We start from the raw sequence: 24,559 nt of genomic DNA, 5'->3' as shown, positions 1-24,559 counted from the left end.
TGAGGACCCCAGCTCTCCTGACTATTGTGGGATTAAACAGGATCACGGTGCCAAGTGCTACACGGTGCCTGCTATAGTGCTCGACAAATGCTAAATAGTAAGGCTATTTCTTATTTTTAAAATGTATTATGAGTTATTAAAAGAAATAAAAAGATAGCTTAAACTATAAACCTTAATAAAAATTTCAATTATGTTTTATTTAAAATGTTATTCATGATTGTCTTAATTAAAATATATTTACTTGCAAGAATACAGTATGAGATGTTTTACTGCACGTGGACAACAGCACAAATGCACAATGATAACACTCAAGTCTAGTACCACACAGTTTAATGTGAGACACTCACAATAAAATAGCCCTGCCCTGAACACTTCCGTTCCCTCAAACACCAGGCTCGCATAAGCCTATAACTAAACTTAATAGTCTGTTCACATGCCAATAAACAATAAATAAATCTTTAAAAGCATCTATGAACTGAAGCAATTTTCTTTTTGAGTTTCATAAACCAAAGACCTTAAGGAATATTTAAAGGCTGAATAGAAACCGGTCGAAACGAAATGAAACAAGGAGTCTAAGAAGGACCAAGCAGCTCAACATGATCAACTCCATCTATCTGCCCCGTCCAGTCTCCGCCGCTCACCCGGGTCTCTGTGAGCACAGGGAGCCACGGCACATGGAAGGCAGGTCCCGGCGATACATTCGCTGCGGAAATGCTCACACCTGGCGGGGTGGCAATGGGAACGTGTGGAATGAAATGCTAATAGGAATGGTAATGTGAAATGTAAAGGGTGGCTAGATAATTCTCACTTCAAAACCTGAAGTGATAACACAGAATGGTGAGCTCTTCACTTACGTATCTGCTATAACCAGGGCCTGCTCCCTCCAGAAGCCTCGTGGTGGCAATGCTTTGCTTTGCACTGCTGAGTGCCTGACAGGTGCTGTGCCAGGTGCTAGCTGCGCACCGGTGCACAAGGCAAGGCCCTCTGCAAAGACAGAAGCCCGGCCCGGGCAGTACTCTCATCACACTTCTTACAAACTCAATGAAATGCGGCTTTTCAACCTAAAATTATTTTCAATATAAATTCTTTTCCAAAAGGTTGACTTTGTAATTAAGAATGTTTAGGTACATCAGTGGCAAGTCAAAATTTCAGAGGCTCATACAGACTCGGAAACTGAATGCTCACTACTTCGTCTCATCAACTGCCAAAGGTACATTCTTACACACAGAATTTTAAAACAATGAAACAACAGTTCAACTACTCGTGCCTACCTAGTCCTAGTAAAATATGGAACAAGTGGCAATTTTTAAATCTGGACATCAAGACCATTTAAGCCAATCAGATTACAGGACCGAAATGATGTCCTAAATTTTGTACACCATCAGTGTCAGCAAATCTGGGCGAGCAGCCACCGTGGCCGAGTGTGAGGCGGTGAGGCTCAGTCTTCGTCGTCTCTTTGAAAGGGCACGACCTGGATTTCTCTGGCTATTCTCTCCGCTAAGGTTTTACTGCCCGCAGCAATGATTCTCCGCGACATCAAATCGAACGGTCCCCCTGAAATCAATCAAACAAGGAAGACAGTTACGTCTCATACCAAAACCATTCCTACAGAACTCGTCTGGTGACAGGCACTAGGCCAATCGTAACATTTTAATACTTCCAGTCATCTTTTCAAAAAGCTACTCTGTCACGTGACCATACTGGTTAAGCTTTGGCAATACACAAATGAGTTTCTAGGCATCTTATTTTAATACCAGTTTGGGGGTCCTCAATCATACCGGTCTGAACCTGTCACCTTTTTCCATTCCCCCTGAGTCACTGTTATACTCTGACTGTCTCTGCAACGGCTGGGCATCCGTGGGCAGGGAATCCCCTCCCACTTCCTGACTTCTCCGTTGCCCTTCTCAGACACTGGAGAGTTTTAACCCAGGTTCGCCCAACTTTTAAAAACATCATCAACCGTTTGAAGCTGTGAACCGTTCCAGCCCAAGGCAGAAAGTGATGGAGGCGGAGGTCGATCATCAGCTGCCACTCGTCCACCACCCAAAGAGCTGCTGGCACAACCCTCAGGCCCGCGGACCCGCCAGACTTTCCCGGCCTCTCCAGAGCTCCTGCTCCTCACGTCTGAAGAGGCTTAGCCACGTAGCGTGAGCAACCCCACACTACCCTTAGCCTCTTATCCTCGCCTCTACTGCAATGTCTATCTGGAATTCGCAGACCGTTACATGGCTTGTTTTGTCTTTAAGAGCTCAAATATCAACACAGCACACACTGGAAGACCAAAGTCCAACCGATGGGGCAGGAAGATGCTTTCCCGCCGCATCCGCTACCTGTCACGTCCATCAGCACCCCGCCGGCCTCGGTGACGATGACGCCCGCTCCTGCCATGTCCCAGCAGTGGATGCCCATCTCGTAGTACGCATCCGCAGCCCCGCTGGCCACCAGGCACATGTTGACAGCCGCCGTCCCGACTCCTCGGATCCTAGCAGACAGCATTGAGAAAGGAGGTTGGAAAAGGAGTTCTTTCAAAGGAGGTCCTCCTTCGCGTCAGTTCATTTTCAGTGTCGACCGAGACCATCTGAACCCGTCTAGAGGACACATACCTAATTTTAGATTAAATAAAAATACATAAAAACCTAATTACTGTGGTGCACCATAGAAATGACCACTGTCACAAAGTAATTTAATAAGATAAACATTACAGCCATGACATCTTCAGGGGAAAAGGCTGAAGAAAATACTAAATTCCACTACATGCACAGGTGTGTATATAACCACATTTGTCGAAACCCAGTAAAGGACTGACCACCTTTGTATCACAAAGATTTGACTCTGCTCCCTGCTCAGCTGCTAATAAACCTGTTGGGACTTTTGTGGCTAATAAAGTCTCTCTCGAAAAAATCAACAATGAAATGGAAGAAAACTGAAACTGACATCAATCCATCTCAATGAAACATCTCAAAGAAGTAGTTGTAAACATAGATGTTAAATCAGAAATACAAAACCTACACACAGAAAAGGGGGAACAAAGCCCAGGAGGAAATAAAATGAGAGACCGAGCCCAGAGAAGTGGTGGGCAAACAAGACACATGACATCGAGGACGACTGCAACTCAGGGAGCCCCTAACCAAGCCGCTGCGAGTGAAAAGCGAATCAAGGCCCCAAGGAAAAGCAGGAAAAAACACGAGTAAAAGGGTCAGAGAGAAAGTGGCTGAAACGGAGGACACGGATCTCGCCTATTGGTGTCTGAAGAAAATAAAAACAGACCTGAGCTAATATTTAAAACTATAACTCAAGAAAGCTTGAAAAAAAAGACACAAATCCATACTGAAGGAGAAAACTCCCCCAGATGTGAAATTCCAAAACAGATCCTTGTAAAACAACCAGACCTCAAAAGTGAAAAGGAAAACAGAATCCCAGCGGCTCCATGTAAATCAAGAAATAGTTTAAATGCCAAGAAAATCAGGCTGGCACCAAGTTCCTCAAAAACAACATGCAAAGCACAGGTGGCTGAAGAGGCAGGACAGCCCAAGGCCACGCCCGGCCGGCGCCTGGATTCCCCATGGAGGACGGGAACACTGCAAAGGACGGATGTCATTAGATCCCCTGACCACAGCAAATGTGGACGGCAGATTAGAGAACAAGAACGTTTATAAAGTCAGCAATGCACTGTGGCTACGGGAGAGAATATCCCTGCTCTTAGGAAGTAACAAGCTGAAGTATCCTATCTAATAAAAGCCTAATATGCTAAGTGTCTGGTCATCCAGTCGGTCCTTCAACCAATCAAAGCATAATATGATAATGATATGCTAAGGCCACTCAACCACTCGCTATGACGTGCACTGACCACCAGAGGGCAGACGCTCTGACGGGTAGGTGAGCTTGCTGCTGGGGTCCAACTGATCAGGACTGAGCGAGATGGGCCGGACACACCCTGGAGCCCACCAGCGGTCCCTCCCTGGCTGGCCAACCTCTCACATCCCTCCCTGGCCCCAATCATGCACTGGTGGGGTCCCTCGGCCTGCCCTGCACCCTCTCGCAATTCGGGACCCCTCGGGGGATGTCGGAGAGCCAGTTTCGGCCTGATCCCACAGGCCAGGCCAAAGGCACCCACTGGTGCACGAATTCGTGCACCAGGCCTCTAGTTTAGGAATAAAGACCTATGCTGTAAGTAATTTACCTTAAGACTGCTCAGGGGGAAAGGTGTGTGTAAAAGGGTAAAACACATGGGGTAACATATTGATAGGTGAACTGGGCAAAGGATATACTGTTGTCTTTTTGCATTATTTTATTTCTGCAAATTTTGTTAAGTTTTAAATTATTTTCAAATAAAAGTTTTTCAAGTTGAATTAGAAAATTAGAATTATGGTACTGATCCCATGTCCAGTATGAACATTTCACAGCTACAAGGAAATCGCTGTGCTGCCCACAGCTGTGAGCACAGCCTACCTACCCGTGGATGGGGAGGCAGAGCAGCTTCTCCATGTTGGCAAGGACGGTCCGCACGGTCTCCGGCGTCCGGGAGGAGCCCAGCTCTGTCACCAGGAGTGCCTTGGTGACATCTAAAGGGAAATGACTTCAAAAATCACTCATTTAGAATTCTGATAAAAAAAAATTAACACTTGTGATTCAGAGCAAAATAGGACATTCTTAGCCCTCTTCCTAGTTGTATCAAATTTGTTTACTTCTAAGGCTTTAAATATTAAAATACGGATACATTTATTATCCCTCAGTGGTCATTTTATAAGAGTCTAGCTTCTTAGACCATCCCCCCAAAATGCAGAATATAACCAACTTACCTGCTTACATAATAGCTTTAGTGGAAAATAAGCAAATACCTTAAATATTTCATCACAAGGTTTAACTAAATACTATAGAGCAGAATTATTATAAAGAGGGGAAGAGTTACTGGTAGGAAAGCGACCACTCCTTCAATTCTGAGATGCACATTTTTCACACATTAATGTCTTGACATTCGGGTCTTAGAGTTCAATAAAAAGATAATGAAATAAATGCTCTCAAATTAAGTGTTTAAGGAGAAAACTTTTAACAGTGTGGGAGGATTCTGAACTTAGATGGTTTTGCAAGTATCTTTAAGTTCTTGATGCACTTAAAAATCTGATGTGTATACCCTAAGCGATTTGGCTCAGTGGATAGAGCGTCGGCCTGTGGACTCAAGGGTCTCAGGTTCGATTCCGGTCAAGGGCATGTACCTTGGTTGTGGGCACATCCCCAGTAGGGGGTGTGGAGGAGGCAGCTGATCTATGTTTCTCTCATCAATGCTTCTAACTCTCTATCCCTCTCCCTTCTTCTCTATACAAAAAAACAATAAAATATATTTTTAAGAAAACCTGATATGCAAACTGAAAAAAGCTGGGCGTGGCTTATGGGGGAAAGGTCCTCAAACCCTCTCAGCTGTCATGGAGAGAGAAGGCTTAACTGTCAATCATCCAGCTCTTACTAAATGTGCATGCGTCAGTTTTAGTGATTCCTAAATTTAACACACTTTCCCTGACTTACTGCCTAATAAATGGTACCAACGCTATCAGCTCAGAGCAAGTCTACAAAGAATCCGCGAGGCAGTGGCCGCAGTAGAGCGCCATAAACTCCGTCCCCAGCCCCGCAGCGCTGTCCCGAAGTGTGGTCTGCTCAATTCCACCAGCTTCCCCGCTTCCACCACCACATTCAAGCTCCAGTGCGAGCAAACAGCAGAGAAAATACACACCATTTAGGAGTCAGTTAACACTCAAAAGCACAGAACAGGAGCGGATGCTAGCGCCGCCCCCACAGTGAGCCTACCTTCCTGCCGGGAGACCTGCAGCTTCTGGCCGTTACAGAAGGCGCCCCTGCCCCTCCTGCCCGTGTACATCTTGTCCTCCACGCAGCTGTACACAACTCCAAACTCCATCTGCGGGCGGAAACCTGGGTGTTGGTGACGCTCACCCTCAGCAACAGGGAAGTCCGGCACACGGACAGGTAATGTTTGCAAATGGCCACACAGGGGACACTGAGAAGGCCGAGTTCTAGCCCAGTGATGGCGAACCTTCTGAGCTTGGCGTGTCAGCATTTGGAAACACCCTAACTTAACTCTGGTGCATGTCACGTATAGAAATTTTTTGATATTTGCAACCATAGTAAAACAAAGACTTATATGTTTGATATTTATTTTATATATTTAAATGCCATTTAACAAAGAAAAAAACAACCAAAAAAATGAGTTCGCGTGTCACCTCTGACACGCGTGTCATAGGTTCGCCATCACTGTTCTAGCTTCATGGGAGGGAAGCGGTCGCAGCATCTAGAACCCTCGCAGTCCCCACGTGGCCCCCTCCCTCTCGCCCAGAGGACAGAGCTTGCCTATCTTCCAGGGCCAATCCTTCCTCCTGTGTGGCTGCTCCCCCTCCTACTGCTCCCTGCTGCTCCCTCCTCTGGAATATCGATTCTGCTTCCTCTTCACCAAGCTCTCCCTCCCTACAAAACCTTTAAAATGTTCATTCTTTCCCCTTCCCTCCCAAAGAGCAGTCTATACTCCGCCTCTCCCCTTCCCGTCACACACTAGTTTGGCCTCTGCCCTGACCACGCATTCTGCTGAAACCCCCGCAGAGAGATGGTTATGAACTCCACGGGCCACCTGCCTTCTCTGAGACGGAGCCAGGAACCCGGAGGCTGCGCGCTTCCCCGGGACTCAGCCCCCACCTCACTCACTAACCAGTGGGCGCGTCACTTCTCTTAGGAACTTCTTCTCGCTCAACCTTTGAAAGTTGTGTGCATCAGCGTTTTCCATTCTCCGTCCCTTCTAGCTCTCCCGTCCTACAGCCCACAAATCAACTACCACTGGCACTGTGGCTCCATCCACTCCACCATCACAGGTGAGACCCTCTCCTAGGAACCGCAACCAGAGAGGCCACACTCAGCACCTGATCACACCTCCATCCTTCCCCATTCTCCTTCAAAATATGTTTTTAATCCTGAGATTTTTTTTTCTTTATAGAGTGGAAGGGGGGAAGGAAAGGAGGGGGAGGGAGAGGGGGAGGGAGGGGTAGAAAGGGGAGAGAGAGAGAGGCGATGTGACAGACACGCTGATTGGTTGTCTTCCATACATGCCCCACCTGGTACGTGCCCTGGGCCAGGAATGGAACCCCAGACCCTGCGGTGCTGGGGCCGACGCTCTACCGCTGAGAACACTGGCCAGGGCTCCTCCTCCAGATTCTGTCTTGAGAACACTTCCTGTTTTTGGCATTTCCTCAGCTATTCTCACTGCACTGTCTTCGTTCAGAATCCTGACACAGCTGCAAACACCTGTAACTCTGGACTTAGAAACCTCTCCTGACCCCCACCCCCCCCACACACACACCCCCTCCCCCAGCCAAACCTCAATGCTGTGGTACAGACAGGCCACAGCCTCACAGACCTCCACGACCAGCCTCCCTGGCCTTCCCGGCCACGCCCAGGGCTTCACACAGCCCCTCACGGCTCCCCCACACCAGGCTCTTCTCCAAGCTGTTCTTTCTGATGGAAACGCATTCCTTTTCTTCACTTTCCAAGGCCCAAACCGCTCCATCAAATGTTAAGACCCTTCTGTTAGGAAGCTCCTCAGACCCTCCTGGCAAATGCCTGGACCCACTCACACTCTCGCGGCCGGTTTTCAGCGCCCACCACAGGACCCCATCTGTCCCACGTCTAACTGGCGCCGGCTGGAGTCGAGGGCGGGACCGCACACCACGCAGGGTGAGCTCACTCGGCTCCTTCGCACGTTCCCACGGCTCACAGCCCATGGCTCATTTCGTGTGCACTACCTTGTGCTTTCCTTTCCAGCGACTCTGAACTCTCTCGTGTCCATGCTGATCAACCCATCACAAGCCCCATGAAGACAGGTCCACGGATAACAGGAACATCGCTCACTGTTTATCAATAAGCAGCCACACAGCGTGACAATGCCCGCCCGAGCTACACTCTGCTCTGCTGGGCTTGCACACAGCGGCTTCGGGTTCGACACTCTGCTCTCCCACCCAGACCTGGCCTTCTGCCGACACCCACGGACGCGTGCCAGCTGGCATCCCACCCTCCCTGTAACCACCCGACTCTCACATACGCAGCGGTGACTAAATCGGTGTGTGTATTTCTTCCTTAAAACTCCCGCTGCTCAATGGAAAAAGTACCATGATGATGTTAATCCTCCTGTAGCTTATTCCACAACAACGCAGCCGTATAAATTGAATAGAGACAAACCTGTACGTACTATGGGCAGTTACTCTTTCTCAGAAAGGACAGCAAGGCATGTTACCAGCCATAATTAAACAGCGTACCTCTTTATTGACAACAAAGCCGATGGAAACAGCCACAAAAGGAAATCTTAAAAAAAAAGAAAAATACACACACACACAAATTTACCAAGATAGGACTTATTTTCAATAAATACGTGTTTTCACAATATCGTTGCTTATAACATTTTTCACATAAAGTCCCATTCTGCTGCCCCACAGCGGTGTGTACAGTATGAACCTTTCGTGTACATGGGCTGGGGCTCGGGGACACAGATGCAGACGCACAGGGGACTCTGGGAGGAGGCACCTCCAGAGACAGGCCTGAGAAACCGGGGACAGAAACGGGAAGGCCACTTCGCTCTGCATGCCATTTCATATCTTTTAAATGTCGAATACCACAAACATAGTAATGATGTACAGTATTTTTTCAAAAAATAAAAACAAAAAAATTTTTAAGAGACTTTACACTGACCACGGCTAAAAAGTCTCTTTTCTGTGGTCACTTCTCCCCCAGCCTGGACCTGTAAACACAGGCATGACCTGCACAGAATAGACTGTTACTTGTCTCCCTCGAACCCCACCCGGAGCCTCACACCTGCAAGGTGACTGGTAGCCACATGGTTGCTATGGCTGCATAGCAGTCTGAAGACAGGGGTGGTAATTTCTGACTCTGAAGAGAATCAAGATAAAGAAAAAACACAATGGGTTCAATATAATTATCTATAATAATAAAAGCATAATATGCTAATTAGACTGGACAACCTTCAGGATGAAGCTGGGGCTGGGAGGGCCAAGCCCCTTGTACGAATTTTGTGCATCAAGGCCTTTAGTTAAAAATAAAAAATTTTGGAAATATGTAATAGCTTTTATTTTAACAAAAATGAGACCATTCTGTACACACTGCATTATAATATTCTCTCGGTTACAACATCCCAGGGGCATCCTTCCACATCCCTATCCATCACCTACAGAGTCTATGTCTTGGTTTACAATATAAACAATTCTGTGTCCCTGCAGGTATGCGCAGCCACAGGGCAACTCCCTGATCCCGCCCAGCGAGGCTGCTCATATTCGCTCACTGGGAATGGGCTCTCTCCCATGCACGCCCTGTGTGCCAGGCCCTGTGTGTGAGGCCTTTTTTGCTGCCCTGTGTGCCAGGCCTGTGTGCCAACCCTGAGTCCTGAGCCCTTTACAGCATCTTTACGTCTGTGTACCACTCATCGAGTCTCCACAGTTCCATGAGGCAGGCACCAATAATATGTTCATTTCGCAGATAAGCATCTGAGGCTTAGAAAGGTGAAGGAACTTGCCCAGGTCACAAAGCCTATGAAAAGCACCTGCTCAAGCCCAAGAGTGCTGACCCTAAAACCCATGCTTTCTAAGCTTCCTCGCCTGGACTGAAGGCAGCACCGACAGCACTGCAGTGGGACTGCAGAGCCCCCTAGCTGCCTCAGAGCAGCACGGTGCTGGCTTATATTGCACTTGCTCCCTCAGTGGGAAAAGAAGTGAGCAGGCCGCTGGGTTGCACAAGTCCCACCAGCAATATTTCATCACTGCTGCTATACGTGATGGAAAGTCTCCTAACACAGCTTACAAATTACACGATTCTCTAAAGTATGATTGTTCATGAACAGAGCACTCGAAAGGTCCCCTCAGTGCAAACACCCATTCGTACCTATGCACAAAGTTAGTTGTTCCGTCAATAGGGTCGATGATCCACGTGGGGTTGTCGGTGAGGACACTTTTCTCCCCGGCGGCCACGGATTCCTCACCGATGAAACTAAAAGCAAGAATGACTCTTTACACCAATTTCCACAAGTTCCAGGTTTAACATTCCCTTAGCTACCGTCACAGCAAACATACAAGCCTACACAGCACTCTTCCATCCCGGGCCTCCTTCCTCCAGAGGGACGGAGTGGGCAAGCTTCACTTCCCAGGCCACCCGACAAGCAGTACTGGAACCTGCAACACGGGGCCGGGTGAGCAAAGGCGTGGGCGTGCACAGGGCGCTGGTACAGGTGAGGACGTGATGGTTTTAAAAAGATACCCCCAGGTCTCTCATCCTCCTCTCTTCCAGAGGCAGGCTTAACGCTCACACCTCGAGTGTGAACGTGGGCTTAGTGACTCATTTCTAAGCAACAGAATGAAGCAGAAGTGCCAATGTGCCACCCTGAGGACCCACTCACAGCACGAACTGTGGTTCATCTTACCCACTCTACTCCGTCCCTGCCATGCCCGGGAAAGCAGGCCACCCGTGTCAGCTGCTCTGAGGGGGGCCACGTGGCAAGGAACCGAGGGGAGCTGCCCGCAGACCTCGGGAGGCAGGGAAGTACCCACAACCACCCAAGTGAATGGATCCTGCGGCCCCGACCCACGGGTTCCCAAGTGTCATGAGACCCTGCGCTCAGCTACTGCCATATTCTTGAACCTAGAAAACTCTAGAGAAAACTCTGATATAAATGTTTGTTGTCTAGAGCTGCTAATGTTTAGGGTAATTTGCTTTGCAGCAATAGATAAAACGGAACATGAGATAAGTCAGCAAGAAGGCAAGTCGCCCACCAAAAGTACCTGTCTTCCCCAAACACGCTGTGCGACAAATGTCAGGGGATTCCGGAAGTGGAGCCCGAGCTCACTGCTTTCGCTCTTCCCTACTCTCAGTTTTATCTTTTCCCTTATTCGGCAGTGAGCTCTCCTAACCATCACTTCATGATCTTCTGTCTCCTAGCTGTACAGCGCGTTTTGAGAGGAAGTGTACAGGCTTAACACGCACGACCGGGAAGAGGCAGAGAACGACAGCACTAAGACGTAAAGTGGCGGCAGTTCCTGCTCTGGCTGTGCCTGCGAGAGCCCTCTCTCCGGTGGTTTCTTTTAGGTCCCCAATGCTTCCACGCAGAAGAGTCTGCGATAGAGAACAAAACTGACCTAAATCACGCCTGTGGCAGACCTTTCTCACAACAGCTTCCCTGCACCCAAACACGCCCCTTATCCCTCCTGGCTGGTGGCCCTGCCCAGGACCTGTAATCGTAAGCGACTGGGAAATCAGAGTCAAGAGCGAGGCAACCGGTGCCTCAGCAGCCGTGGCTCCAGTGGGGGGTCCAGGTCCTCCTTCCTCCCTGGCTCCTGCCCAACCTCCCTCCCAGGGCTGCCCGCCCGCCACCCTCCGGAGGCATTCCCTTCCAGGTTAAGGGAACTACAGTCAACTTCTGTCTAGGTCGGCACTGCTGCCTCAGGTACTGACTCTAAGCAGGTCCCTTTCTATCACCTGGAGTGGCAGTGAGACGCACCTGTGTGAGGGGTACTTTTCCTTTATGAAAGAGAGAAGCATCTTTTCAACCTTCTGGTCCGTCACAGTTACCAAGTCGGCTGGAGAGCTTTTAATCATCACGTTCACTTCATTTTTCAGAGCTTCACGAACCACCTGGAAATTTGTTTGGTAAGCAAGTAGAAAAGCGTAAGTAAATTTAAATCAAGCTAAAACGAAACAGAGAAATGGTGTAAGACATTCAGTCTGTCTTAAATGATATCCTTAAAATTTTCTTATCACAGGGTTTACAAAATAAACCTTTAGTGGTTATGTCCTTCTAGGTACAAAATCATAGCATCTTACATCCCATTTTAGATCCACAACTGTCATCCCCAAAAGTTAATGACACAAAACTGGAGTATTCTTTCCATGCACAGTGTTTAGTGAAATGAAAAGCAACGCAGGTGCTTAACCCGCGGCATCGGGGACAGGGCGGCATCGGGGACATGGCGGCATCGGGGACAGGGAGGCATCGGGGACATGGCGGCATCAGGGACAGGGAGGCATCGGGGACAGGGTGGCATCGGGGACATGGCGGCATTGGTGATTGGTGGCATCAGGACGCGATGGCAGCCGTACCTCTCCAGCTCGCCTTGCCAGGGTCACGGCGTAGTCCATGCACTCCTCCCAGGGGTCAGCCATCTTTGAACAGGTCTAACGCATATCAGGACAGAGCCGTGCCGAATCTCTGAGTCTGAACCACAGAACAGATAGTTCGCAAGTGCATCTCAATTAGCAACGTCCTTTCATTCAGGATTCTCTCCCCTCCTGAATCCAGAGTTCCATTTTTTCCCAAGACTCACTGGTAGATCCAGTAAAAAAAACACAAAAAAACATTTTTACCTAAATGACTCCACTTCTATTGCAGAAACATTCTTCATAACAAAAAATACTCTACAAAAGTGTCTCCCAAAGTGCCCATATCTTGTCACATTAAAACAACCCTGGCTTGGAAAATGGAGGAGAAAGGACACAGGGACATTTTCAAAGATAGGGGTTCAGAACAAGTCTCCCCTAAATGTGCACCCTGCGCGTGGATCACTTTGAGCTGAAGGCATCAAGGCCACAGACCAGGAGCTCCCACCACCCCTCACCCGCCCGTGTTGCTTCGTTTGGAGGCCGGTCTGGTCTCTGCTAGCGCAGGGGTTGCTGAGGGAGCGCCACACGCCCAGAGCACGCGGGACGATCGCGCTTCACAAGCCAAAGAAAGAAATGACGCCCTCCAAGCAGATGACAGGTGAGCCTCGCTAGTGATCCCAGCCAGGAGGGCGGGAGGAATGGCGTCCCAACTGGGACGGAGGTGTATCTCTTATATCAGGAGGAGACCCTCGGCAGGCCCGGGGCGAAAATTCCAGGACTAAAAAGGATAATAAAGCAAAAAGGAAACTTCTCTCCGAGTTTCAGAGGAAAAACACACAACATACTTGCTGCCCAGCTGTCCACTGACGCTGCAGGGAGGCCCAGGCAGGGTGAGCCCCGCAGTCTGTCCCTGGGCGGGGAGGCCTTCAAGCTCAGGGTCAGAAACGCATCACTGACAGAGCAACCGGACTGTGCCACCTTCACAGCGGAAACAACGGCCAGAGCTTCCCCCCGAGGGCCGTGGGGACCCTGCACAGTGCTCAGGGGAGGGAAGGGCAGGCAGATCCCAGCTGCTTCTGCAGGGGCTCTCTTCCCAGAAAAGCAGTTTAAAAGTTTACAATTTTACAGTAACTGCTGAGGGGCTCCAGGAGCTGTTTGCAAACTCTTTTTCTTCCTTTCCTATTTACCGCCCTCCCTGTCCTCCAGCCACCCTCTCCCCGTGCAATGGCACTGACCATGCAGTCAGTCCTCCCGCCCCCAAATCTGCCATTTCTCCTGGGGGCCCTCCCCCGGGAAAGGACCCCCAGAAGTCATGGTTTGTTTACCACCCCCAACTACTTCTGAATACGGTATGCTGTGCCCTGCACGGCGGTTCCCACGGGCTGCCTAGTGGGGACTCAGATAGGGACCAAACCATCGGGCTACCTGCACCGTCATCAAACCGTCGCCATCGGGCTACCTGCACCGTCATGGACGAGACAAGGTGAGGAGCCATGAGAAGCAGCGAACAGGGGGCTCTGACCAGCTCCCCGTCTCGGATGGCGTTTCCCTGAGGACGTGACGAGTGAACAGGCATTACCAGTAACTAGCACAGGGCAGGGCACCGGGAAGGGACAGCTGCATCCAGCGGAAGGGAGGGCGGAGGCGGGAGAGCAGGGGCCGGCGCAGGCCTGGAGGACGGATGTGAGCACCCACCGATCCTCCTGCGGGGGGGGGGGGGGGGGGGGGTGGAGAGGGGCCGATCAGCTCCAGATCAGCTCCAGATTTACGTTTCAACCCGAGACCAGGGCCCCCGGTGGTTGGCTGACACCTTGCAGTGGTTCTCAACCTTCCTCATGCCGCGACCCTTTAATACAGTTCATGTTGTGGTGAGCCCCAACCACAAATTTCAAACTACTTCATAACTGTAATGTTGCTCCTGTTATGAATCGTAATGTAAGTATCTGATATGCAGGATGTATTTTCAGGGGTCGCGACCCACAGGTTGAGAACCAATGCAGGCTCTGGGGGTGGGGGCGTGGGGCTGAGGTGCAGGAGGCACTTGCTGGGGGCGGAGAAGCCGGGGGCACCGAGCGACAGGCTGGGCGGGGTCCGGGAGGACGGGAGGCGCTGAGGGTGCCCAGGTCTCCCCGCGGCAACTGAACGGGTGGTGCCTGGACCGCAACAGGGCGCAGCGGAAAGGAGTCCGAGTCGGGCGGGAGGCGGGGGAGGCAGGCCCTCCGGAGGCCAGGCGGACGCGCCCCCCGGGCGGACGGACGGACGCAGGGAGCCTGAGCTCGCAGAGGGGTGTGGCCGGCAGGGAGAAAAGGCCACCGGAGCAGGGGACAGGCCCGCGCCTGGACGGCCCTCCGTGCAGCTCCGCCCCAACCTCTCGCCCAGCTCCAGGCGGACCGGCCACACCGGACTCACCGCAGCCCCGCAGCCCCGCCGCCAGCCTGGCCCGCCCGGCCCCAAGCCCCGCAGGCCCGCCCGCCCCTCCCGGCGCCACCCGCCCGCCCCTCCCGGCCCCCAGCCACGCAGGCCCGCCGCCCGCCCGCCCGCCCGCCCCTCCCGGCCCGCCCGGCCCCCAGCTTCAGGGCCGCAGGGGTGCCGGTCTCACCTCAGCCGCAGGCACCCGGCTCGCTGGCTGCTAGCGGGACCGCTAGGTTCTTCCGGGGGCAAAGGGAAGGTCCGGACCGGAAGTCCCCGCCCCGCCCCGCCCCGCCCGGCCACTGGGGCGCGGCTGTCTCGGCCCCGCCCACCCCCGCCCCGCCCCGCCCCTCCCGCCGTGTCAGGGCGGGGCCTCAGGCTTCCCCTCCTGCCTGGCTCCGCTCTCATCTCTGGTTCTGATTCAGAGCGTCCTGCCTGCACTTTCTTCTGTTTTTTTTTGTTTTTGTTTTTTAATTCCTTTCCTCTTTATGCTGCACTGCCCTTCTTCCATTACTTCCCTTCCCTTCCCCATTTCTCTTTTTTACCCCTTTCTCTTATTCCAGACTACTTCTGACAAAACACAAATTGCAAGTACCTTGCAACTTGTTAAACCTATGCTAGGGAGTAAATATAAATAAATACACCAGTATATGATATGAATTATTTATACAGCATATAAATTATATGTAAACCATGTAAATTATATACACCATACAAATTACAAATATATATAGATAGGAAGACTGGTGAGTGATGGCCACACCAACTGCCCCTATTCTCAATAATTCACTTGGCCACACGCTGACCTGACAGCTCAGGGAAGGCCTGCAGGGCAGTCTTGCAAACTCAGACCTACAGTCACCACAAAGGATGGTCTGAAATTAAACTTCAACTAAAAGCAGTGATGGTGGGTAGTTACATCCTAGGCCGGTATCTTCACTGACAAGGTCAACCTTTACCTTCACTGAGCCTATTGTCTTTTTGCATCTATGATAACACACCCTTGAAATGTCAGGGTAACTTGTAACCTCCCTTTTTCAGGACCCCTTGGGGCACAACCTAATGTGCCTGGGTGCCAGGACAGATACCAAAAATTCCTTCATTATCATGTTAATTGATCCTGCACCCACCTAAGCATGTGTCTATCATTTTACTTTTTATCCAATCCCAGGGGTTCCCCCCAGCCCCTGCTTTGCTTTCTCCCGCCTCTCTAGTCTCTCACCAGTGGATTTCATGTAACCCACCTACATCCCTCCTTTGATTGCAATGTATAAAATAGATGAGAAACCGCCATTCTCTGGAGCATTATCTCAAACCGTTGAGGTTCTGCTTCCTAGCAATTGTCAACAGTTTGGCTCAAATAAACTCCCAAAAATTTTTTACAGGTTTGAATGTTTTTATGTTAACATTACCACTTAGTGAGAACTTACCATGCTTCAGACAATTGCATTTTTCTATGTATTCTTTTACTCAAACATCGCAACAGATTCAGGACAAAGATATGACTTCCATACAGATGAGGAAACGTAGGCCCAGAGAAGTCACCTGTCCTCAGGTCACACAGCAAAGGCAGAGTGGAAACACGGACCCAGAGTCCACACTCCGGGACTCCCTGGCACGGCGCTCTGTGAGACACAAGGCTAGTCTGGGATCCTCGAGGTCCTCAAATAACAGGTCTGGCCGTGCGGGACATACAGTCTCCCGTTGTAGAGGGAAATCAATGCACCGATCTGAGACACCCTAGCCACACCAGGACCAAGAAAGTACAAGCTCCTTGCTTGTGAAGAGCTTGCTTGCTTTCTTTCACCGAAAGGCAAGGTGTTGTCACCACATGCTGCAGATGCAGGAGCTCTCAGATTAGTGACCAATTCTCAAACCTCACACAGAGCCAGAACTTTGTTTTAATTCTTCTAAGAATGCCTGAAGTATCTGCATTGGATACCCCGATGTGTCTAGCAAAACATGCTTATATGTTCTTAATAAAAGAGAAGAAAACCTCAGAAATCAGCTTTTTTGGTTCTTGGTTGTCAGACACCTTAAAATAAACTTGTCAACTGCACGGTGACGAGTTGATTCATAAACCAGTAAAATGTTCCAGGCATTTGCAGAAATGTCATCAGCATCCTCTTTAAACCTCCTTTAAGCGAACGTGGTCCCGCTCATAGGTAGAAGATCAATATCTTATTCTCTCAAATTAAAATCACTTCACGCTTCCTACCTCAAATGAGCAGGAGGTCCACCCTTTTCCTAGGAGCCTCCGCTGCTGCCTCTCAGTTGTTCACAAGTCACTGCGGGTTTTCAGTCCAGAGAGGCTGTTCTGTTCCCAAAGGCCCGCCTGAAAGCAAATGAAGAGTCCTCCAGCGCACAGGGCCGTCCAGCGCGGCTCTCGCTTTGGATGTATTGCAAACTGGTTCCACAAAATCCAAGATTTTTGTCTGAGTCCAGGTGGCTGCAGGGCCCTCAGTACCTGGTGTATCGCTCCTGAGTTCAATTTTTAAACTGCATCACGCCAAGGTGGTTGGGAGACAGGGAGGGAGGGGCCAGGCTCAGCCTGAGGCACACAGGGTGAGAATGAACGCGCCCCCCCCCCCCCCCCCCCTGTGCAGCCCAGGTCACAGGCCCACATTTCACTAATGGGGAGTCCCTCAGGGGACTTCATCCCTGAGAGAGGTGCTAATGATGCTAACCTCCAAATGGAAGAGAGGAGAGATCTGAAGCCCTGGCTCCTCCCCAGACACCTGACTGTACGCGGAGAGGCTTCTGGGGGGGATGGCCTCTGTCAGCCAGAGCTTGGGTCGGGCTTCCGCAAGGGCAAAAGGGGCCCAACTGCCCTGTTTTTGCATTTGGGTATCTTGCTAAGCCTACTTACTCCCAAGAGATGACTGCTTGCAAATGGCAACTCCTCTCACTAAAAAAAAAAAAAAAAAAAAAAATCAGGTTCACATCACAAGACTTTCTTGGGTAAGAGTTGTTTAGGGGACTGATTTTTTTTAAAAAGTACATGGCGCCCTCACCGGTTTGGCTCACTAGATAGAGCGTCGGCCTGGGGACTGAAGAGTCCCAGGTTCGATTCTGGTCAAGGGCATGTACCTTGGTTGCAGGCACATCCCCAGTACGGGGTGTGCAGGAGGCAGCTGATCGATGTTTCTCTCTCATCGATGTTTCTAACTCTCTATCCCTCTCCCTTCCTCTCTGTAAAAATATAAAATATATTTTAAAAAAAGTACACGGCAATGTGCAGGCTCTTGGGGTGGAGTCTCCTGGGTAGCTGACAGCACTTACTGTTTTGACATAAAATAGTTTGGAGCTGCGGATATCGGTTAAGCCCTGATGTGCCCTGTAATGCCAACAACTTTCCCAGATCTGAGAATCCTATATAATAAAAGCCTAATATGCAAATTGCCCCCTCGACCGGGAGTTCAACCACTCACTATGACGTGCGCTGACCACCAGGGGGCGGCGCGGAACATGGCGGGAGTTGGCGATGTGGCGCTGGCAGCAGGCAGCAGTGGAGGTGCTGCCAGCACCAATGGGCCCCCGATGAGAGCAGTATCGTGGTGGGCTGGTGGAGCAGGTGAGCAGGCAGCGCCAGGCCAAGGCAGGTGCGAGCGGGGGGGCCTGATTGCCCCGCAGATGGTGACCAGCAGCGGTGGCAGCTGCCTAGCTCCCAGGTGCTAAGAAAGCCGGGCAGGGGCCCCATCACCCTGCCTATCGCTCCGCAGATGGCGACCAGTGGCGGCTCTGACACTTCCATTACAGAGAAAGGGCAAATAGCAGTATTAAAATATTTCTTTTTAATGCGCACAAATTATTTTCTTTTTAATGTGCACAAATCCGTGCACCAGGCCACTAGTATATATCATAGACATTTATGCTTGGACAATGTATCACAGAATCATCCCTCTTAAGGGATGAAACTTAAAAAAAGGAATTTCATCCCAATCCAAATTAGATAAATTTTAATATATAAATTGTTTTCCACAAAACATCTATAAGAGAAATAAAATAGATTCCAAGTCCAAGTACAGAGAGTGCATTTTCATCATGGAAGACCAATCAGATACGCCTAAGGTAACAGTACTGAGGAGTCCCCTGTGTGTTGGGCTCTGAGAACCCTGTTCCTATTAACTCATTCAATCCTCACATATACAGCATGAGGTAGGTATGATCATCACCCCCACATTCCACATGAATTTAGGCAAAGAGAGGTCAAGTAATTTGACCAACGTCATCCAGCTGACGGGTGACAGAGCTGAAATGGCAGACCCAGGCACAGTCTGGCTTGGAGCATATGACCTTGACCGTTATAGATGTTACTGATTAATTAATCCAATAAATGTTTAATGAGCATCTACTCTATCCAAGGCATTGTGTGAAACACTGTAGGCATTCAGAGAATGCAGGGTCCCTGCACTCAAGAAGCCCAATGCTGATTGCTGCCTCCACTACAGCGGTCCGGTGTGGTTACTTCCATCAGCCCGAACCTTCTCTCCGCTCATCACCCTGCTGTGCTGCTAGGTCCTGGAGTTTCATGCCCCAACCACAAACTCAGGAGTTGAGCAAAATCTTAAACCTCAGTTGATCTTTTCATTTTACAGATGTGAAAACTGAAGTACAGAGAGTGTCTTGCTAGCTCTCAAGGTACATGATAAAGTGCAACTAGGATGCAGGTCTCTCATCACCCGATCACTAGAATATGTTCATGGAAACGCATATGAGTGAAATTGGTGCAAGTTCAATTATATTTTCTACTCCTAAATGGAGGTTTCTGTTGAAAGGACTCAGCAGTAAAAGATTCCATGAGGGTAATTATATATATACATAAAAGGCTAAGTGTCCCCTCAGGAATTCAACTGGGAGAACGGGAGTTCGATTGCTTGCTATGATGTGTACTGACCACGAGGTGGCGATGTGGAACATGGTGGGCAACCAGCGGCAGTGGGATGCTGATGGAGCAAGGGAAGGAGGAGGCAGGGAGGAGGGAACCTGATCCGCCCTGATCGCTGGCCAGGCCTAGGGACCCTACCAGTGCACAAATTTCATGCATCAGGCCTCTAGTCATTTTATAAAGGGAATAATAATGAGCCACCACCAGGCTGAAGCCCATCTTTTATAAATCCTGGTATTCGTATACTGAATTTGGTAAAATTAGAAAAAAAGAACTTTGGTTATCTTATCAGCTGGCAAACTAAGTAACTAATACTATGAGACTGTAGGGAGTGCCCCTCCTGTGAAAAGTGGGATATTCTCAGAAGCACTACAGGAGGTGTTTTTAAATTGCTTTTTCCCACTTAAGAGACCGCAATGAAGTGTCATAATCAAATCCCACTCTATAAAGCATTTCCAGGCCAACACAGGCAGTGGCCTCCTCCCGAGCCCCTGTGTGAGAATGTGTGCATGATGATGGGTATATTATAACGGGTACGCCTCCCCCTAGTGCCAAGTTTTCAATCAGATCGGAAGGGGGCTGAGAGCAGCATCGCTGTAGATACCCTGACGCCCCACAGGGCCTCAGAGCGGGCGTGCCGCCGTGCTGTGATTGCTAGAGCGGGGAGGATGCTTACTTTCCTCTCCTGTCATAAGGATACACCTCTTCTTCGCCTTGTACAACAGGAGAATCAGCAGCATTTCACACCCAGAGCACAGCGCCACTGTGAAGGGAGCCACGGAAGCTGCGTCGGCCTGGGACTGGGGGAGGGCGAGCTGGATGATGGCCAGAGCCAAGAAGCTGTTCAGTGCCCCGCTTTCGATCGCCACAGTCTTGCACACAGCGGGAGGCAGCCTGCAGCTTTTAGCAGAGCAGTACCCGAACAGCAAACCCAGAGCAGGAACTAAGACACCCAACAGAAGCACCTCTGGGTTATCTGTTCTTAGAAACACCAATCCCATCCGGAACATCAAATAAATCCCCACAGACATTAAAATAAAACTCAGAGGTCTAATGATTCTCTCCAGGATGCTTGCTTTTTCAGGTGTTCTCTGCTTGATGACTATTCCAGCTGATATAGGTACAAGTATGAAGAGGAGTGTTGACATAATTTTCGAAACGGGAACATGGAATGTACCGGAGAGCCCTAAGATCCTACTGTACAGGTAGGAATTGGCAGGCATCATTACCAGGGCCAATACCGTTGATGTGCAGGTCATCAAAATGGCCAAAGTGATGTCTCCTTCTAGAAGCAGAGCGAAGAGATAGCCCCCACCCCCTCCTGGGCACGTGCAGGTCATTACAAACCCAAAAGCCAGTGCCTCGGGCAAGGCCAAAACCTGAGTCAAAAGAAATCCACAAAACGGCATCAGAAAAAACTGTGTAGCTGCCACCAAAATTACTGGCAAAGGTCTCTTCCATACTACGCGGAACACCTGCACTTCCATCTTGCAGCCAAATGCGCACTTGTTTAACAGGATCACTGGCAGCACCAGCAGAAGGATAGTCCTGTCCATGTGCGTGGATGCCTGGAAAAGGCTGTCTGGCCTCTGTTCGAGCACTTTGACTCTGACATTCGTTATTTCTTCAATGAGCCTCTCTGGCCTACCTTCGGAGTCCCACAGTTGAATGGTCAAGTTGGTCTCTCCTTCTTCCTCCGCCACTAGTTTTATGATGAAGGTTGTAGGACCGGAGGTGGCCCTGGTCACCTTCACCACCTGCAGCATTTCAGGGTCTTGGAGCCGCACAGCGAGGACGCTGGCGTTGGGCCGCTTATCTCTGTACGTGGATCGGACAAGGACGGTTTCTTCAGTCTTTGTGAAGAGCAGTATTTCAGTCCTCGCTGTACTCAGAAAACTGAGGAATGGCTCCCTTGCTTCTCCCAGCGTCACAAAAAGCAAGACAATAAAAAGTCGTCTAATCATTTTGAAAGCTTAAATCAATCATATATGCGAACGCATCAAAGACAACGAGAGAACATTCCCTGGAGAGGCGTCCCGGGCGGAGGCTGAGGCAAGAGCTGTTCTGCTGGATCAAAGTCCAGGAGGAGGGCCTGTACGTTCAAACAAAACCTGGCTGCCTCCTGAGTGACACAACCTGCCCAACCTGTAGTTACGAAAATGCCCAAGCCCGGCACTCTACAGCTCCAGCGGCTCACAGCAGAAACCCGATCTCTTCCTCATTTTCTGGTTTCTGCTAAGGAAAAAACAGCCTCCTCTTCCCTTGCATTTAAAAGCTTACACCTTTTTTAGTTTTCTTTCTTCCTAAGGAAAATCTACACTAGAAACAGTCACGACCCAAAAATATAAAATAGATATTGAGGGGGCCTGCAGGTAGGTGGGTGAGCCACGTCAAAATCAAACAAGTATTTATTGGCCACGTTTGCTGGGCGCTGGGCATGGAGCAGGGTGGAGCAGAGCAATCCAGCCAGTCACCGGCTCCACCCTCTCCCCCTGCGGCTCACCCCGGCAGCCCCTGAGCAAGACTTAGACAACCGCAGAGCCTAGAAACTAGCTGGCCGTATCCTGAGGCGGCTAATAAATTTCCTACAACTCTGGAGAGTGCATCAGTTAGGCAAAATCTGAAACTGGTTTTGGAATCCTTAAGTAGAAAAACAATTTCCTGGATGGTGACCGGGGAGCTTGGGAACCGAGGGAAAGTGGGTGGCCAGATGTATGGCCAAAGGGACAGCCTGTCCCTGCTGCTGGACACCATGGGGCACTGGGAGGCCCCGGGCACTAACTCTGTAACACCCCTGCCTCGTCACAGCTAAGGGCATGTCATCCCACTGCCCACCCGAGGTCAGAGGCCTGTGCCTTGCCCGCCGGGAAGAAGGAAAAGTAATGGGGGTTTTCTAGTGAGGACTTACACCCCACATACTCCCATAATGATGTATTCCCAAACAAGAGGGTGCTCAGATTCTAAGCAGAAAAAAGGAAAGAAAAGAACAAAAATCCACTGTGACTGTCTACTATAGGGTGTCCCCAAAAAACATACCTATACTTTAACAGCTGATAACTCACTTAATTTTCACTTCTTTTCAGGTTTAACTGATTTGAAATAATGGGTGAAACCAGGCTAAGCTTTGAACAAAGAAAACTTATCTTTAAGTTCCACTAGACTTTTTTTTTTATGGGGATACATAAAATATGAAGTTTAAGGTACAAAACTGGCAACAGTTGACGAATTGAGGGCGCACAAATATCGAACGAAATGATTCTTGATGTTTGCGATTCCATTGCTTCCAGTTATCAGCAGTGCCTGGACCAGAATGGTCATCAGTTTGAAAACAGACACTGACAAAAAAATTATTCATTTCTGTAGATTCTTTTAAATATTTTTGTATTGATTTTTAGAGAAAGAGGAAGTAAGAGGGATAGAAATAGAAACATCAATGACAGCCCTAGCCGGTATGGCTCTGTGGATAGATCCTCAGCCCTAGGACTGAAGGGTCATGGGTTCAAGTCCAGTCAAGGGCACAAACCTCAGTTGCAGGCCAGATCCCCCGCCCTGGTTGGGGAGCATGTGGAGGCAACCAATTGATGTGCCTCTCTCACATTGATGTTTCTCTCTTCTTCTCCCTTCCATTCTCTCTAAAAATCAACGGAAAAATATCCTCCAGTGAGATTAACAACAAAAAGAAACATCCATGAGAGAGAAACATTATCAGCTGCCTCCTGCCCGCCCCCTATTGGGGATTGAGCCCGCAACCCAGGTATGTGCCCTGACCAGGAATGGAACCATGACCTCTTGGTTCCTGGGTCAACACTCAACCACTGAGTCACACTGGCCAGGCATTTCTGTAGATTTTTTTTAAATTTTGAAGATGAACTGTTTGTTAATAAACACTGCCTTTATAATCATTCAAAGTGCGTATACATTTTTTTGGACATCCTGTATTAAACCTACAGACCTGGTAGTCTCTGAATCTATTCCCACTTCAGCAGATCCTTCATGAATCAAGGCAGAATCTGTGTTCAACACAAGAAGGACAGTTTGGAGTAAGTATTTTTGCACCATAATTTGCTCCTCAAAAACTGTTAAAGCAATTTTACTGGACATTTTGTAAGTTCTTAAAAATTCTACTTATGTGGATTAGTCTTTCAAACACAGTAGACTTTATACCTAAAACTAATATAATACTGAATGTCAACTGTAATTAAAAAATAAAAGTTTACACTTTTAAAAAACGCAATGGAACTTGTAGTTCATAAATTGTATTTGCATGTACCACATCAAGACATTGGCTGATGCTGAAAATGGAGAACAGAACTAATGCTTCTGATATCTCAGTTAAATTCCCAGAGAACATTCCTAGTTTAAAAAGACAAAAGTAAAACAGAAACTTCATAAAACCAAAGCGATCTGTATAGTACGTGAGCAAGTATTTTAGCTCCCAATTTTAGATGCCCAGGTCACAGGTGTGAGGAAGGGACCTTTTGTCTTCCTGATTGCTATCTGCACCCTCTCCCGTCACCAGGCCCTCTGGCCCTCCCCTTGCCGAAGATCTGTGGGGAATAAAACCAACACGTCCAGAAAAGCGTAATGATCTATCCGCCACACACCTTTACTGGCTAATGACATTTCAACTGGAGCTCATTTGTACCCTTCTGTTGTTACAGTGACAGTATTGGAATTTAAAGCTGTTTGTGTGTTTCCTACTTATAATTCTAGTCGTCTGCAAGAGGTGGACAGATACTAGGGTCGGCTGCGAAGAGTCAAAACCTAACATTTCATTGTGCACACTCCACGGAGAGCCCCACAACATCGCCCGAGAAAGCTGTCTCGTCAGTCATTTGAAGTGCGAAGCTCGAGCTTCTCTCGCCCACAACCCGTCTTTAGGGGCTCATGCTGGAGCCGTGCCTGGAGCCTCTGAGGAGGCTGGTACCTGTGCCTTCCAGAAGCTGGCCTGCTATCTGGAAACTGACCTCCCTCACCAGACTCGGGTGCCGACTAACACCAGTCCTTCCCTCCATGCCCTGGCTCTCCCTCCTGTCTGATCACTGACAGCTCTGCCTTCGCCTCCACGTGACTCAGTTCCTGCTGCCTTCCCTGCCCTCTGCTCAGCCCCACTGG

The 24,559-nt window shown here is 49.4% G+C and overlaps 2 protein-coding genes across 2 annotated transcripts; both read right to left on the bottom strand.

Moving 5' to 3' along the window:
• Nucleotides 1-217: 217 nt before the first annotated feature.
• IMPA1 (inositol monophosphatase 1) lies at nucleotides 218-14,875 on the bottom strand. The gene is made up of 9 exons (XM_059672646.1): nucleotides 14,747-14,875; nucleotides 12,148-12,262; nucleotides 11,549-11,682; nucleotides 9,940-10,044; nucleotides 8,307-8,352; nucleotides 5,800-5,908; nucleotides 4,454-4,562; nucleotides 2,331-2,482; nucleotides 218-1,554 (listed from the first exon to the last, which is right to left on the bottom strand). Exons 2-9 carry the CDS (start codon nucleotides 12,208-12,210, stop codon nucleotides 1,439-1,441), a joined length of 834 nt encoding a protein of 277 aa, XP_059528629.1. The 5' UTR covers nucleotides 12,211-12,262; nucleotides 14,747-14,875; the 3' UTR covers nucleotides 218-1,438.
• A 3,623-nt stretch (nucleotides 14,876-18,498) lies between these two features.
• SLC10A5 (solute carrier family 10 member 5) lies at nucleotides 18,499-21,863 on the bottom strand. The gene has a single exon (XM_059672645.1). It carries the CDS (start codon nucleotides 21,406-21,408, stop codon nucleotides 20,068-20,070), a length of 1,341 nt encoding a protein of 446 aa, XP_059528628.1. The 5' UTR covers nucleotides 21,409-21,863; the 3' UTR covers nucleotides 18,499-20,067.
• Between the last annotated feature and the right edge of the window lie 2,696 nt (nucleotides 21,864-24,559).

The sequence above is a fragment of the Myotis daubentonii genome, chromosome 17, assembly GCF_963259705.1.
Source record: "Myotis daubentonii chromosome 17, mMyoDau2.1, whole genome shotgun sequence".
Classification (NCBI taxonomy): domain Eukaryota; kingdom Metazoa; phylum Chordata; class Mammalia; order Chiroptera; family Vespertilionidae; genus Myotis; species Myotis daubentonii.
The sequence above is the reverse complement of the archived record's forward strand: the minus strand, read 5'-3'. Positions and strand labels throughout refer to the sequence as shown.

Coding starts and splice junctions, on each gene's coding strand:
- SLC10A5 (XM_059672645.1), bottom strand. CDS start 21,408: ATGATTAGACGACTTTTTATTGTCTTGCTTTTTGTGACGCTGGGAGAA.
- IMPA1 (XM_059672646.1), bottom strand. CDS start 12,210: ATGGCTGACCCCTGGGAGGAGTGCATGGACTACGCCGTGACCCTGGCA. Junction 11,683..12,147: donor TGGCAAGGCGAGCTGGAGAG/GTACGGCTGCCA, acceptor ACAAATTTCCAG/GTGGTTCGTGAAGCTCTGAA. Junction 1,555..2,330: donor GGTGCTGATGGACGTGACAG/GTAGCGGATGCG, acceptor GATTGATTTCAG/GGGGACCGTTCGATTTGATG.